This window comes from Taeniopygia guttata, chromosome 5, assembly GCF_048771995.1.
Source record: "Taeniopygia guttata chromosome 5, bTaeGut7.mat, whole genome shotgun sequence".
NCBI lineage: Eukaryota > Metazoa > Chordata > Aves > Passeriformes > Estrildidae > Taeniopygia > Taeniopygia guttata.
The window spans coordinates 61,856,765-61,872,456 of NC_133030.1; the positions used below are offsets into that span (position 1 = coordinate 61,856,765).

Here is a 15,692-nt window from a genome sequence, read left to right on the forward strand (position 1 = left end):
TGGGCAAGAAGGCAAATGGCACCTGGCCTGTGTCAGCAATAGCGTGGCCACAGGACCAGGGCAGTGACTGTCCCCTGTGCTGGGCACTGGTGAGGCCACCACATGTCCAGTTCTGGGCTCCTCAATTTGGGAAGGACATTGAGAGGCTGGAGGGTGTCCAGAGAATGGAATGGAGCTGGGAAGGGGCTGGAGCACCAGGAGAGGCTGAGGGAGCTGGGAAGGGACTGGAGAGTCCCTGAGGGAGCTGGGAAGGGACTGGAGAGTTCCTGAGGGAGATGGGAAGGGGCTGGAGAGTTCCTGAGGGAGATGGGAAGGGGCTGAGCCTGGAGCAAAGGAGGCTCAGGGGGACCTTGTGGCTCTGCACAGCTCCTGACAGGAGGGGACAGCCGGGGGGTCGGGCTCTGCTCCCATGGGACAGGGCAAGGAGAAATTACCTCAGAATGCCTCAGAGGAGGTTTGGATTGAGTATTATGGAAAATTTGTCCATGGAAACGGTGGTCAGTCATTGGGAAAAGCTGCTCAAGGAGGTCTGGAGTCCCCATCCCTTGGGATGTTCAAGGAATGACTGGAAATGACACTCAGTGCTCTGGTGTGTTGACAGTCACAGGAGTCACTAGAGTCGATGATCTTGCAGGTCTTTTCTAAACTAGATTCCGTGATTCCATGATTCTACGCCAACCCCCTCTCACACCGCGCTCCGCCAGGCGCGATCGCACTCCCTCCTCCCACACTTTAAGGTGAAATCCCGCTTTTCGCTCCATCCCCTCACAGCGCCCCCTCACGAAATGGCGGCGGCGGGCGCGGCCGGCAGGGGGCGCTGCGGGCGCGGCCATGGCGGCTGCGCGGCGCTGCTGAGGCGCCCGGCAGCCCCCGCGCGGCCCCGCCGCCATGGCCTTCACGTTCGCCGCCTTCTGCTACATGCTGGCGCTGCTGCTCACGGCCGCCCTCATCTTCTTCGCCATCTGGCATGTGAGTACGGGCACCGTGGAGGGAGGGGACCGCCCGGGGAACGACCCCGGAGAGCCCCCGGGGCGTCCCCGGTCAGCGCTGAGGGAGAGGGGAAGCCGCGTCCGGAGCCGCCCTAGGAGCGGGAATCGGCCCCTCCCGGATAAAATGGGTTTTATACAGGCACAGAGTGGCAGGACAAGGGGCAGTGGCTTCACGCTGACAGAAGGCAGGGTTAGATGCGATATTGGGAAGGAATTCTTTGTGAGGGTGGTGAAGCCCTGGCGCAGGATGCCCAGAGAAGCTGTGGCTGCCCCTGGATCCCTGGCAGTGCCCAAGGCCAGGCTGGATGGGGTTTGGAGCACCCTGGCACAATGGAAGGTGTCCCTGCCCTTGGCAGGGTTTGGAATTGGATAATTTTTCAGGTCCTTTCCAACAGAAGCCATTCCATGATTTGTGATTTGCTCCTCGAGCCTGGCGCTGGGGGAGCAGCCAGCAGGACCTGCCTGAGATGAGGCCCTGTGAGGGAGGATGTGATGCTTGGCAGAACATTTGTGGTGTAAAAGTGCCTTTTGTACTTCATGCTGCATCTTTATTTCAAGAAAAAGACCGGTGTATTTTTAATTTTTTTTTTTTTTTTAATGGACGCACCTTTTGGAGGTGTAACCTGCTGTATGTGATCCTGCTTTGGCAGGGAGGTTGGACTGGATGCTCTGCAGAGGTCCCTTTCAGTCCTAAGAGTTTTGTGATTCTGGGATGTATGTGGGCTCAGCATTTACTTTGACAATGAGGAAGAATATCCTTTGGCTTTTAAGCTTGCTTTTGCTTTTTCTGTATTGAGGAACGCCATGCCAGATTCCTGTTGGTCACCAAGAGTATCCTGGGTGAGGCTGGGGTCTGCACAGCAAGTGGGGTTGAAAACTTATAAAGGGGAGGTAGGAAATTCATTGCAGGTGGGAAGATAAAAAGTTGGAGAGCAGTCAGAGGCTTTTGAATGTCTGATGAAACTACTGCTTTCGTATTTGTAAAACCTGTTCCACATCTGTCTTACCTGTGAGTTGATGTAGGCAGAACTTAGGTGAAATGTTACTGAGAACAATGGTAGCAGCTCTGTGCCAAAATGCTACTTTTAATGGATAAAATACACAATTGCTCCTGGGGAATCAAAACTTTCATTTTTTTTCCTCTAGATTATAGCATTTGATGAACTGAAGACTGATTACAAGAACCCCATAGACCAGTGTAATACACTCAATCCTGTAAGTAGCACACCAAACTTTTTGTTTTGCTAAATAAATACATGTAAAGTGCTTATTTTTGGTGTTATCTTGATGCAATCAGCCTGGGCAATAGAATTGCATCTGGGTTGAGGAGCCCTCGCTGTTGGTAGAAGTTCTAGGGAAATTCTCTATCTGATTCTTTAGTTTCAAGTTGAATATTCTGACTGTTATTAATCTGATGGTGATCTTGTCAGCTGTCATACTAACATTCTTTCAATCTGCTTTCCACATTTTCTGCACAAAGACAGTTGAAAAGGTCAAAAAGATTAAAAGAGTCAAAATTGCATTAAAGGTGTGTACTGCTTTTCAGTTTCATGTTTTTGAACTTCCCTTTCATTTTGTTAGGAACATTTGTAATACTCTTTAGCTGTTTTGTTTAGTCTGCCTGTTCATCTGCTCGTTATTTGTTTGTTGGGGTTTATAACAACCTCATGGATTTCCATATTTTGTGCCAAACCAATTCTGCTTGCTTACCCAGCAACTTGGGGAAAACTGTTACATGCCTGTTAGGTGTCAGAAAATAACTTCAGGCAGAAATAAATCGTGTTTTTCAAGTCAGATTTACTGAATTCAGATTAGAGGAGAATACTTCGGGATTTTTTTAAGCATTGACCAAGTCAGTTCTGATTTTTTTGAGGATTTGGGAGAGTGGAAGGTGATAGGTGCTATCCTCACTTCTCTGTTCTGTGTTCCAGGATCAGGGGGGTGTCCCAGTGTCCTCTCTCGGATGCAGCTCAGACACTCTCTGGCTTAGGAAAAGAATTTGAGGCAAACTTTTTGGCTGCACCTCTGACAGGCCAGCAGCTTCAGGGAGGCTTGTTAAAGAGCACAGAGGTTGATCCTGCAGCATTTTGTGCCTTTCTTATGACTTTTCCTTTGTGTGTGCCCAGGCTGAGGGAGGATGCAGGGGCAGCACAGCAGTGTGGCCTGAACTGTAGCTTTAGTTTGAAGTAAAATATGCAACAAAAAAATAATTGGGGTTTGGGGGAGAGCGTGTTACGTGTACAGCAGACAAATAAAAGTGAATATTTCAGTGTGAGGAGGGGAGGAGGAGAGGAGGTTTGCTGCTAGGAGAGCTGTGCATCTAACAGTTTCCCTTGCTTGGTCTGTTCCAGTCATCTCTGCTGCAGTGTGGGAGAGGCCAACTCTCATTACATTGATGCATTATGACCTTACTGCAACCTTTGTAGTGTAAAAATGTGCATGTTTAACTGAATATTAACCTTCTGCTGCCCCACGTGCATGGAGTGCCCTTTACATGGCAGCTTTGCAACTGAAAGTCTGAAATAACCTCATTTTTGCTGTTCCTGTGGAAGCAGGCTAATCCCCAAAAGTGAAGTTCAGGCTCTTGAGGGGATCTGGTACATGATGCTGGACAAACACATGGGTGTGTTGTTTTCCTGTACAAAGAACCAAAGATCTTGGTAGGAATTGAGGCACCTCAGTGCAAAGATTAGCCTAAAATAGTAACTCCTTAGTACACTGCTGATTCCTTCTCTTCCCTGCTCCTGCTATAGTCGTGTCTTCTCAGCAACCAGATCCATCCTCCCTCACTTCTGTGATAAATATGGTAGGATCTGATGTAATTCATTTTTCTTTAGGACAGGCAGGGAGGATCAAATGGGGGAGATTGGAAAGAGGCAGGGATCCTGATGTGGGAGTAAGGTATAATAAACAAGATAAAAGAAAAACATATTTTGAGATGTGTAGGTAAATAAATACAGATTTTTTCAGGCCCAGTGAATCTGTCTGAGCAGGCTGCCAAATGCATTGTGTGCTGGGCAGGGTGGTTGTTGTTCTGCTATAAATAATTGCCATGTGTAAATGGTAAGTATGCAAAGAAGGATCTGGATGAAAATATTTACTTGAAACATTTTGTGTACAACAGCTGAATTTTGGTGGTGTTGATGCAAGTTTGCAATATTCTTCATTTAGAGAATTAGAATTTCATAGCAAAGTAGGCAGTGAGTGTGTTTTTTGGTAGCTTTTAGATTTCTAGGAAGATATTCTGAGGTTCTAAAAGAAGAAAAAAATTGGAAACCACTGAAACCTTGATGTAATCATCCCATGCAATTTAATCATATTGCACAAAAAGAGGGCAGAGTGTGTTGTGTGTGTACCTGCACATATGTAGGCAATTTAAAGCTTTTGGGTAAAAATGGTGTGTTTTCCATGAGGAGAAGTTTTATGGGGCCTGAGTTAAGAAGGCAACAGTTTTACAGATCTTCTGCTTCTGCTCTGGAGCCAGGCTGGGAGAGCTGGGGGTGCTCACCTGGAGAGGAGAAGCTCCAGGGAGAGCTCAGAGCCCCTTGCAGGGCCTGGAGGGGCTCCAGGAGAGATGGAGAGGGACTGGGGACAAGGGATGGAGGGACAGGACATGGCCCCCACTGCCAGAGGGCAGGGATGGATGGGATAGTGGGAAGGAATTCTTCATATGAGAGTGCTGAGGCCCTGGCACAGGGTGCCCAGAGAAGCTGTGGCTACCCTGGATCCCTGGAAATATCCAGGGCCAGGTTGGACAGGGCTTGGAGCAGCCTGGAATAGTGGAAGGTGTGGAACAGGATGGATTTTCAGGTCCCTCCCAACCCAAACCAGTCTGATTTGTGTGATTCCTTCTGAACCTGGTAATAAAGCAGTAAATAGCAACACTTTGGGGTGACTTTGTATGAAACTTAACTCGTGTGTTGGGTGTGAGATTTCACAGCTCTTTGCATGTGTTTACTCTCTTCCCTCTCCATGTTGTTCCTATTAACAGCACTAATCTCCGCAGCATTCCATGCTTCCTGTGATTCCATAGTACCCGGTACTGAGCTCTGTGGCTTCTGCTGGAAGCATGATGCTGTAAAGCATGCACAGTGGGAACCTGTGAGGGAGAACTGCCCAATTCCCCCCAGACTGTCTGTGCAGAGCAGCTCCTCTGTGCAGACCTGTGTGTGCCACCACGTCACCGCTGCTTTGGTTGGGTAAAGCTCTGCCTGGGGCGTTACATTTTGGGAATAATTTGACTTTGAAAAGTTCTGGATCTGTGAAGACCATAACAAAGCTGTAAAACAGGAAACCACAAACATCTTTTTGCCTCTAAACTGTTCTGCAGAGCACGTTTCCTACTGATATTTCTATGTCGCATGAGCAGAAATATCTCAGTGACCTCTTCCGAGTGTCATCCATAAAGCGTGGAATCTGTTAATTTCATAGAAGCAATTAAAAAATACTGACCTGACCATTAAATCTTAGAAATTTTTCTCCTTGGTTCATGAATAGCATGTGAAAACAGCAAGGCACATCGTGCTGGCTGCTGCTTTCACGTTCCACAGTCTTGTTCTCGTTAGTGTTGGTTTTCAATAATATTTTTAAGCAATCGCGTTCCTCCAAAGTAGCTGAAATGCCACGTTTTACTCTGTGCAGTTGAAATTTCTAACTCGCCTTTTTCTTTTCCAGCTTGTACTTCCAGAGTACCTCATCCATGCATTCTTCTGTGTCATGTTTCTCTGTGCAGCAGAGTGGCTCACACTGGGTCTCAATATGCCCTTGTTGGCTTATCATATTTGGAGGTAATTTTGGCGAGTCTGCTATGCTCAGTGAATTGTTACTCATTCTCCTGTTGCTGTCTTCCTGTCCAGTGTTCTGTGTCTTGGGAGCACACAGATGCTTTCTGTGGCAGTCCCTGGTGGGTGGGGGCAGGACTCTGGTTTCGTGTGGCTGTCACCCCACACCTGCTGTGCCTCCTTCCAGGTACATGAGCAGACCCGTGATGAGCGGCCCGGGGCTCTACGATCCCACGACCATCATGAATGCAGATATTTTAGCCTATTGCCAGAAAGAAGGATGGTGCAAATTAGCATTCTACCTTCTATCTTTTTTTTACTACCTATATGGGTAAGTTTTCCTTTTCAGTCTGAAGCTTTGGCTCAGTGCAGAGAGAAGTGCTGTCCATAGGAATGTGGTTCTTCTCGTGCTAGAAGGGAGCCTGTGGGAGCTGGACAGGGACTTTGGACAAGGGTGTGTAGTGACAGGACATGTGGGAATGCCACTGCCAGAGGGCAGGATTAGATGGGATATTGGGAAGGAATTGTTCCCTGTGAGGGTGGGCAGTCCCTGGCACAGGGTGCCCAGAGCAGCTGTGGCTGCCCCTGGATCCCTGGAAGTGTCCAAGGCCAGGTTGGACAGGGCTTGGAGCACCCTGGCCTAGCCAAAGGTCTCCCAGCCTATTGCAGGGGATCTATGAAATCCTTCCAACTCAAAACATGCTGGGAATCTGTATGATCACCTACAGTGCCAGCTTTCCTGAAAAAGAATCCACATTCACCCCTGATTCTGCTTTAAAACACAAACCCTCATTTGGTCAGAATTACTATTTTGAGTCTCTGTTAATGACTGTAGACTGAAAAGCTACAAACTTTTCTTCCATTAAGCATAATACAATAAATCCCAGGGTGTTTTAATTATGAAGCTGAAACATTGTTTTCAGAGGAATGATGTAAATGTGGTTTTGTTGAAGTCAAAAGTAGAAGAGTCATTGTGTCAAATCTTGAGTCACAATCCACCTATCTCATATGGACTTGTTCCTTATAATAGACCCTGTTATAATTAAATGTGTAACACTAATCAAAATGATGCATCTTAATATTTTTATTTTCTTCTGCAGCATGATTTATGTTCTGGTGAGCTCTTAAGAAGACATTCAGCAAGCTTTGTTCCAGTTAAGTGCATGCAACAGCCACAAAAAACATGGATTCTTTACAAGAAGAACCTCTGACCAAGATTAAATCTGGAACCTGATGTTCACAATTGAGTTAGAAAACAATGACTCCCCTATTTTTAAAATATTTCCACATTTTATAATTGTGGAAAGACTGTTTTCTTATATTTTACTGGGATGTGAAATTAATGAATTATCTGTAAATTAATATAAGGATGACTGGGGTTTGAAAAGTTTTGACTTTGCACTCCATAAGGAACAGCCATAACCTTCAAGTAAGTGTTGGTTCCTACTAGCCTTAGTACTTTAGGGATTTGCAGTAGGATGGGCTTTGTAGTGGCTCACTTGGACTTGTGTATCCCACTCTTTACTCTAAACCAGCCCTAGCTCCAAGTGCTTGGGAACAACTGGAATCTGTATGTTTTGCCCATAGGTGACATGGGTCTTAGGATATTACTTCATGGACACAAAAGCAAAAATAGTTCTGTTTTGGTTTATTTTTTTATTATCTGGTTGATCTTTCCCTGTATGTGCATCCATAAGTCCACAGAGCCCTCTGTATCTTCTCCAAACATTAACCCTGCTTTAGTCTCCAGTCTGTGCCATTGTGGTAGGAGAAGCTGAATTGTCCATGAAGGAATGAATTTAAATGATGGTTTGTTTTTTTTTTTTAATGTCTGTGCTGTCTGATTAAAAAATGAACAAACCTCCAATGTTTATCAAGTCCAATGATGAAAACACTCTTGGGTTTAAGAGTAGTAAATACTACAGACTTTTCAAAGCAGAAGGTGAGATTGTGAAACTGCCCTGCTGTTCCTTAGTGCAATAAATGATAATAAAAAACAAATCTCAAATTCAGCAACACTTCTTTTTATGTGGTGCCTTTTGTTTTGTTTATAAATTCAACAGATCCTCACTGTTGTTTTACAGTGGATTATTGCATTCCCTTCAAAAATTGAAGACAGAATTGAATTACCTCTGGAAAAGGGAAGTTCTGATTTCCTGCTTTTTTCCCTGAAGTTAAATAGCAGATGGGGCAGGGGAAGATGTTTCAGACAAATTGCATTGTAAATTGTGACTGTTAACAGCTGCTTAATTTACAAGTAATAATTAGAGATCTTTTTCATTTACCTGTGCTGGAGAACAATGCAGTTTCCCCATTCTAGTAAAACTTTTTTTTTGCATAAACTGTGTATTTGTTCACTTTGGGACTCTTGGGTGTAAGGGGCAGTATAAATTGCATGAATGACTGCACTGGGTTCCACCAGAAATCCAGAGGTTCCAACACTGGTCTGTTGGGCAGTGGCTGAGGAAAGGAATATGAAACAGGCAGGTGTGGAGTATCTGCCTGAAGAGTGAGAAATTTGGAAATCTGTCTGTTGCAGATGTCCTGAGTGGGCTTTGGCATTTCAAAAAGCTCTGAATGGCTTTTCTGCCATCAGTTCAGCTGCTTTTAGAGAACTTTTGTAGCCTGGTCTAGAACATCACAGAATCCCAGAGCAGTTTGTGTTGGAAGGGACATTAAATTAAATCCCATTTCATTCCAACTCCTGCCATGGCAGGGACACCTCCCTCTATCCCAGGCTGCTGCAAGGCCTGTCCAACCTGGCCCTGGACACTGCAGGGTTGGAGCAGCCACAGCTCTCTGGGCAATCCTGACAGTGAGTTCTGCAGTGGAATTGCTGTGTGTAAAAAACAGGTATTTAACAGTTCTGCCGACTTCACTTAATGACCCTACGTGCTTATTTTTTTGGACATGGTGAAAATGTCCCCCTTTCCACCTTATTTGTGCTGGGTGTGAATGAACAGACTTTACTCATCTGCCACAAGGGCTAAGTTTGTTTGCTCTTTGCTTGGCACTCCTTCCACAGGTTTGGGACTGTCCTTTCTCCTCCACAACCGTCCCCTTTTCTAGGCTATCATCACACAAAGATAGGTTCCATGGGGATGGAGAGTTGTAGTTTCTAGTTTTTATAAATATACTGGGGGTGAGAGACTTCAGGCTGTGATAACTTCAAATTCTCTTTCTTAATAATAGTCCTGGCAGCTTCTTGCTTTGTACATAAAATTGTTTTTCTCGTGTTTCCTTGCACTGATTGAGCATTTCCCATGCCCCTACTGCTCAAACCTTCAGCATTCCATGATTGTTTTTTTACTCATTCAACCATAATTTTTAGCTTTTCACAGAAGAATTTTTGAAAGGCTTTTTTGGAAACTCATTAATATTGTTCCTATTGGATCATTTTTACTTTTCTGGTGCTTGGCTGTTCCAAACACGTAAGAGATGACTTCAGCCTGTGGAAGCAAAGCTCATTAAACCTTTCTTATGTTTGTATGTTTATTAATCCATTATGGAAACAAGACTGGCTGCTTGTAGCCCCTGGCTCTCCTCAACCTTTTAAACAAATCTTCATGTTCCCTTGGCATTTGGGCTGGTTTGAGCCAAATTCCACGCTGGAATAAACAATGCAGGCTGCTCCTGCAGGCCCTGCAGCTGCAAGGGCCCAGCAATATTTACCAAAGTGTTTGCACTGTCCTGCTGATGAGCAGCTTTAGCTGGATGTGGGGTGCAGATGAGCATTCCCGGCTGTTCCATGTCCAGCAACAGCAGCATCATGTCCCAGGAGTGTTGGAGTAGCCCTTGTGTAATTCCCTGCTGGAGGACCAGGCCTTTGGCATTCAAAATGTGGAACTGATCATTGGTTTTGGAGTTCTAGGAGGCAAAAGATTATGGATAAAGAACATTTCTCTTGCCCTCAGCAAGCTTCCTGCTGAGTCATGTGATAAATATTTAATATCTGAAAAACATTAGTTGCAAGGACTAAGTACTGAAGCACATTTGGGGCAGGGCATTTGCTGTAAATTCTGTGCTGTGGGAACTGGAAAAGTTCCTGTTGTTTGCCATAAGAGCGGGGATGGGAATGGCAGTAAACACTAATTAATCTGCAGAAATCACCTTTGTGCTCAAAGTTTAATTAAAAGATAAATTCTGAAGTTCACAAAGCAGGCACTTGCTCAACTCAAGCCCCCTGGTGTTGTGTGGAGTCTTGTCCCAACTTTTGACTTGAGATGGTCGTGAACTTCAGCAAAATCCTGAACTTTAGCAAAACCCTGAACTTTAGCAAAAGCCAGGAGCTGTTTCATCTTGCTTTGAATGGAAATAGTGAAGCAGGAGGGCTGGGGACTGCTAGAGGACTGTTCCTGTGAGATCCTCCCAGCCCACAGCTGATTGTTTGTTTACTCTCCGCGGCGGCAGCAGGCAGAAGGGCTGTGCCAGCTCACCCACGCAGCTGCCACAGTCACCTACAACCCCCCTGCTGGGCTTGTCACAGATTTGTGGTGTCACAACACCTCCTGCTTTTGGAATGAGGAGACTCCTTCCCAAATACCCCTCAACACATCGAGCAGAACCGTGACATTTTAGAATGAGTTGTTACGAGTGCCTCAGGGGTGAGTGCTCCAGCTTGACTTGACTTTGCTTTACAGCAGAGCTGATGGTGTGAGGGTGTTTTTAAACAGCTCCAGAGATGGAATTTCTATCCAGCTCCCTTTTCCCAGCAGAACAGCAATGGACACAAACACACTTGTACACGTATTTTTCAGGCAGTGAGTATTAAAGTCACCAAGGAGGTGACTTTGTTCCCATCCATGTTCTCTAGGATTTCCTTCCCCATCCCAATACTTTACACGTAGATTTGGAAGGCAGCAGCTGAGTCACACAGGCAGTGGCACTGAGGAAAGGTCAGGAGAGGGGTGTCTTGTCCAGGAGTTTTCCACACAGGCACAGACAGGATCAGCTACCGCGATGCCGATCTCAGCACCGGGTCCTTTGTTGCCAGGTGTGCAGCCAGGTTCTCCCGGAAGTCATGGAGGAAATTGTACTGCTGGAAATGCACAACCAGTCTGCAGTGAGTGCTCTGTGCTTCAAGAAGAGCCACTACCTGTGCTAAAAAGCTGTTTGATACCCCTGGATGAAAACTGCACCCTCTGGTTCATTTGTTCTTCGTGTGCTTACTCCACACCTCTGATTTTTCACTGTCAGACAGATTCCATGGATCTTGACTTGGATCCTGTGCTTCCCCATAATGGCCACAGGGATGCATTACCTCAGGGCAATGCAAAACATGGTCCTCAGAAGTGGGAGTTGTCAGAATTCAAAGCTGCTTTATTTTGAATCAGGGAATCATTTAGGTTGGAAAATCTCTCTAAGATCTTTGAGTTCAACCATTCCCCCAGCACTCTAAGGCCAGCACTACCCCAGTCCCTACGTGCATCCACATGGCTTTTAAATCCCTCCAGGGATGGGGACTCCATCCACCACTGCCATGGGCAGCTGTGCCAGGGCTAGACAACCCTTTCAGTGAAGAAATTTTCCCTATTATCCACTTAGACCTTTTCTGGCACAACTTAAGGCCTTTTCCTCTTGTCCAGTCACCAGTTTCCTGGCAGAAGCTGTTTCCTGAAAGCAGGAAACAGCTCAAACCCCAGAGAGAGTTATTGGAAGGGCAGAGCTATCTCTGGGATAGTGAAGTGAAGGAAGGGAGTGGCTGAACTCTCACTGGGGTTTGGACCTGTGTATTACCTGCTGCAGCCCCATTACCTTGATGGTCTGTATGGCCCCTGATCCTCTCAGGTTCCTGAGGCTCTCTATCACCTGCTGAGGTGCCAGGGTGTCTGAAAGCTGGAGCAGGAGACATGCAGCCACTGTAAGGGAAAGTGTTTACACCTGAGTGCTGCTGAGCACCTCTGACTGCACACAGCCACTGATTTGTCCCATGAAAACCACCTTGGCAAACCTATCCAGGTCCCAGAGCTCTTGGATCTCTTGCAGAATCCTATTTCTGGGCACTGCTCCATCTGCCTGCTGCTCCTGCCTAAGCCTATGGGCTTTGGAAATAGGTGAAAACCCTCCCACTATTTCCCCCCTGCCTTCCCAGCAGCATCTGGGATGCAATTCTCAGGCTTTTCAGGAATGAGTGCCAGTACACCCCGTTAATTCTCCTTTGTGTCTTCTGGCCATATCACCACCTGATCCTTCTGGGAACACACAGTAACTAACACTCCTGAAAGCTTTAAGGGGCAATACTGGGATGAATCAGATGCAGAGGAATTGGTTCATGTCCTTTCTATTAACCAGGCTGCTCCTGGTAGTGGCAGTTTGGATTGCATCCACAGTGAAGCTTCCAGCAGAATTTGGGTTTGTGGGATGAGTTAGTCAGGCATGGAGACAAATGCTTACCAAGACATGAGCGTCCAAGGCCACCATAACAGCTGGGAGAAAAGAAAACATCTGGTTGTAACAAGCTGTAGCAAACTGCAGCACTCAGGGACCCCCCAACACATAAATATATGGACACAGTTCTTACATTAATATAATCAAGAGGAGCAGTGGTACGAAAAAGTCAGAATAAGAATTTCTACACATTTTCTATATTCTATTTCTATACCTACAGGGATATATCCTATTTAGTCTCCAGATCTTCTCTATCTTTCCATGGAAACTTTAAAATTGAAGTTCTCCTTCATTCCTGCTAATAGTCCCAAAGGCAAAGGAGGACAGGAAACAGTAGGAGGATGGACAATCTCAAATTTCTTTAAATCCTACTCCAGATTAAGGGTTTGAGGACAGTTGTAAGGAGAACAGCAGGGTTCTGTGTCAGCAGGAAAACCAAGGACTCAGTGGATTTCTGTACAGGAAACTGTCAATGGGATCATTCAGGGAACATAGAATTTGGAAAGCTCTTTCCCTCTCTCCCGAGCTCAGCTAAATAAATTCCTTTAAACCCATTCATGGAAATTAGGAGTGAATTTTGCACTGCTGGAACCCACTGAGTCCCTGATAAATGGTGCAGGGAAGTGTTATAGAATCATAGAGTGGTTTGGGTTGGAAGGGACCTTAGAGTCACTTCATCCCACCCTCTGCCATGGGCAGGGACACCTTCCACTGGATCAGGCCATTCCAAGCCCCATCCCTGGCCTGGAACACTTCAAGGGATGGGGCAGTCACAACCTCTGACAAAGAAGTGTTTTAGCTCCCAACTCATTCTGTACACCTGATATCCAGGTAGGCTGGGAGCAAGGAGCCCTGTGGTGCCACTCAAAACACTTTAAAACTTGCTGGGGAAATGGGACATTCTAATCTTGAAATCTCCTGATCTCCTGAAAGGAAGAATTCTCTGCAAATAGCTCCAGGAGGAGGAACAAGCAGGATTCACAGCATGAACTAGCCCTAAAAGTGCAACTGCCTATTCAACAGTATCCTATTTCCCCTGGAAATAGGAGGGAAGCTGGCATCCTTTACAGGAATGTGGGTGATGGGGAGGCAGCCAGAACCTACTGTATCATTGTCTTCTGGTTATTGTCCAGGCAGGTTCTGAGCTCTTCCAGGATCTTGCAGCAGGTGGCAATGTCAGGAGCATTCCCATCAGGAATGGGGTGGTGGTGCACACACATCCCGTGCTGTTGGTAGGTGTCGAGCAGGTTTGGTACTCGGTATTTTGAGAGCTCTCCTCTGGTACAAAGCACAAAGATATCCTGGATCCCACAGCTCTTTAGTTCTCCTGCCAAGGGATTAAGACACTTGCAGATAAACAAAAGCCTATCAAGCTTAAGGATAAACAGATAAGCACCTTGGTCCTGAGTCTCTTGTTTAATCTTTGGGGCTACGACAATAGGAGTAAGCAATTTTGGTCTGAGCACTCTTTCCTCCACTGAGTCTCTCCCACATTTCCCTTCAGGTAATCCAGGAGAGGAATTTTCTCAGTTCAGAGGGAATCCTGAGAGAAGTCTCACTGGAAAGGCACAGCACCACTCAGGACAGCCTGTTACCCACTTAAGTATGTTTCTGTTCCAGCTGTAGTTAAAATCACAGAATCACAGGGTGGTTAAAGCCCATCTCATTCCACCCCTGCTATGGGCAGGGACACCTCCCACTGTCCCAGGCTGCTCCAAGCCCTGTCCAACCTGGCCTTGGGCATTCCAGGGATCCAGGGGCAGCCACAGCTGCTCTGTGCCAGGGCCTCCCCACCCTCACATCCAGGAGTCCCTTCCTAAGCTTGACTTACCCAGACACTGTGGGGATTTGCTATTAGTCTCTGCTCTTTAGTGCTTACAGCTGAATACTCAGCACAAATCTGTACGTAATTCCGTATTTTCTATCCCAATTTCACTTTTCTCTGGGAAAAAGGAAGTTTGTAATTCATCTTGATCCCAGCTGCTCTGAAGATGCTTCACTGGTACTGTGCAGCTCTTGCCTGGAAATATCCTGACTATTTATTCCATGGAATTGCCCTTGACACAAAGAAGACTCACCTATATCTTTCTGAAGATTTCTTCTGACATCCTTAAACCTGCAACCTGAAACAAGTCATGAACAACAATTACCGCTGCAGGTAAGTGACATTTATGGGATGGCTGCTGCAGGAGCAGAACAGAGCCTCCTCCCAAAATCAAAGCAAGGACCAAAGCCACATCCTGAATAAAACAGAGTTCTTGTTTTTGCAAGAAGATCCCTGGTGCATAAGGCAGTTTAAACACCATTATCTGCTTAATACTGTAATGTAATAGGATTAACAAAAGAAATCTGCCCAAGGTTTTAAGGTGCTTTGTGTTTTCCAGATGAAAAGTTTTGGATATTTTAAATCAGCATGCAGCATAAAATCCCCCCACAAGACACAAAAAATCATCCAACAAATAAAAGAGTGAATAATGATCACTTAAGAGTTGAGTGGAGATTCACCACGGCTGCAGTTTTGGTAGCTAAAAATGCAGTCAAAGTTTGCATGTTTACTTTTATGACTTTACAAAATGTGATCTTGCATTAAGGTATTCTCTAGATTAGCTTTGGTGTTTCCAAAATGCTTATTCCAGGGGTAGATTACAAAAGGAGTCACCCACAACACAGAAATTTGGGGTACAAGGTATTACCCCTCTTCAGCTTTCAAATATGCCTGCAAATTTCAGTGAATGCTTCTTACCTGGAAGGGAACATAATCCCAGGCACTCTGAAGAGTAGAGAGGAGACAAAGACAACCTTTTAGAAAATAAAAAGTAAAAGAAATAAAAATAATAATGCAATATTTCAATTATTTAAATATATAATTTTTTTTTTTGGGGGGGGGGTCAAGACCTTTTCACCAGTGTCTGGTGGGACACGGGTTTCCCTTGCCAAGAGAAAACGCTCTTATTTCTCAGGAGAGGGACTGAGTACAATTCCCTCAGAGAAAGGATCCCGCGGGTGTCGCCTCACCAGGAGACGTGGAGCGGGCTCGGCTCCTCTTCGGCGGCCTCATCGTCTGAGGAGGCAAAGCCGTCGGCTGGCACCGCAGTGGGCTGCGGGGAGAGCGGGGGGCTCATCGCGGGGCCGGGACCCTCGGCGGTATCGGGATCGATATCGATATTGTGATCGATATCGGGATCGGGATCCCGAGCCCTCAGCGGTTTCACCATGGCGCCGCTCCCGGCCGCCGCCCGTTCAAACTGGCCACGCCCACCAGCCCATTGCCCAATGGGAAGCCGCGGCTCAGCGGGCGCGTGCAAAGTCAAGCAGGCTTCCCCACCCCATTCATGAGAGGAGCTCTCTGATTGGTGAGCAGCGAGGACGGCGGGCTTTAATATGCAAATAGATGTGGCGATCTCTGCGCTGATTGGGTGAGGCGGCGAGGCGGGAAGGGGCGGTCTCGCGCTTTGGGGGCGGGGCTCCGTGAGGGCTCCGTGAGGGCTCCGTGAGGGCTCGGCGGGGGCGGATCCCCAATTCCATTTTAAATCCC

At 46.4% G+C, this 15,692-nt stretch overlaps 2 protein-coding genes across 4 annotated transcripts; one reads left to right on the forward strand and one right to left on the reverse strand.

Moving 5' to 3' along the window:
- Window positions 1-810: 810 nt before the first annotated feature.
- CNIH1 (cornichon family member 1) lies at window positions 811-7,788 on the forward strand. Of its 2 annotated transcripts, XM_012573771.5 has the most exons (6): window positions 811-969; window positions 2,136-2,204; window positions 2,470-2,517; window positions 5,664-5,776; window positions 5,958-6,101; window positions 6,871-7,788. In XM_012573771.5, exons 1-6 carry the CDS (start codon window positions 889-891, stop codon window positions 6,896-6,898), a joined length of 483 nt encoding a protein of 160 aa, XP_012429225.1. In that variant the 5' UTR covers window positions 811-888; the 3' UTR covers window positions 6,899-7,788.
- CDKN3 (cyclin dependent kinase inhibitor 3) lies at window positions 7,578-15,407 on the reverse strand. 2 transcript variants are annotated; one of them, XM_002200410.5, is made up of 7 exons: window positions 15,173-15,407; window positions 14,901-14,956; window positions 14,236-14,280; window positions 13,262-13,484; window positions 12,164-12,195; window positions 11,525-11,628; window positions 7,578-10,808 (listed from the first exon to the last, which is right to left on the reverse strand). In XM_002200410.5, exons 1-7 carry the CDS (start codon window positions 15,370-15,372, stop codon window positions 10,722-10,724), a joined length of 747 nt encoding a protein of 248 aa, XP_002200446.5. In that variant the 5' UTR covers window positions 15,373-15,407; the 3' UTR covers window positions 7,578-10,721. The 2 variants fall into 2 exon arrangements, with proteins under 2 accessions (XP_002200446.5, XP_030131114.4); XM_030275254.4 differs by having other exon boundaries at window positions 10,518-10,805.
- Between the last annotated feature and the right edge of the window lie 285 nt (window positions 15,408-15,692).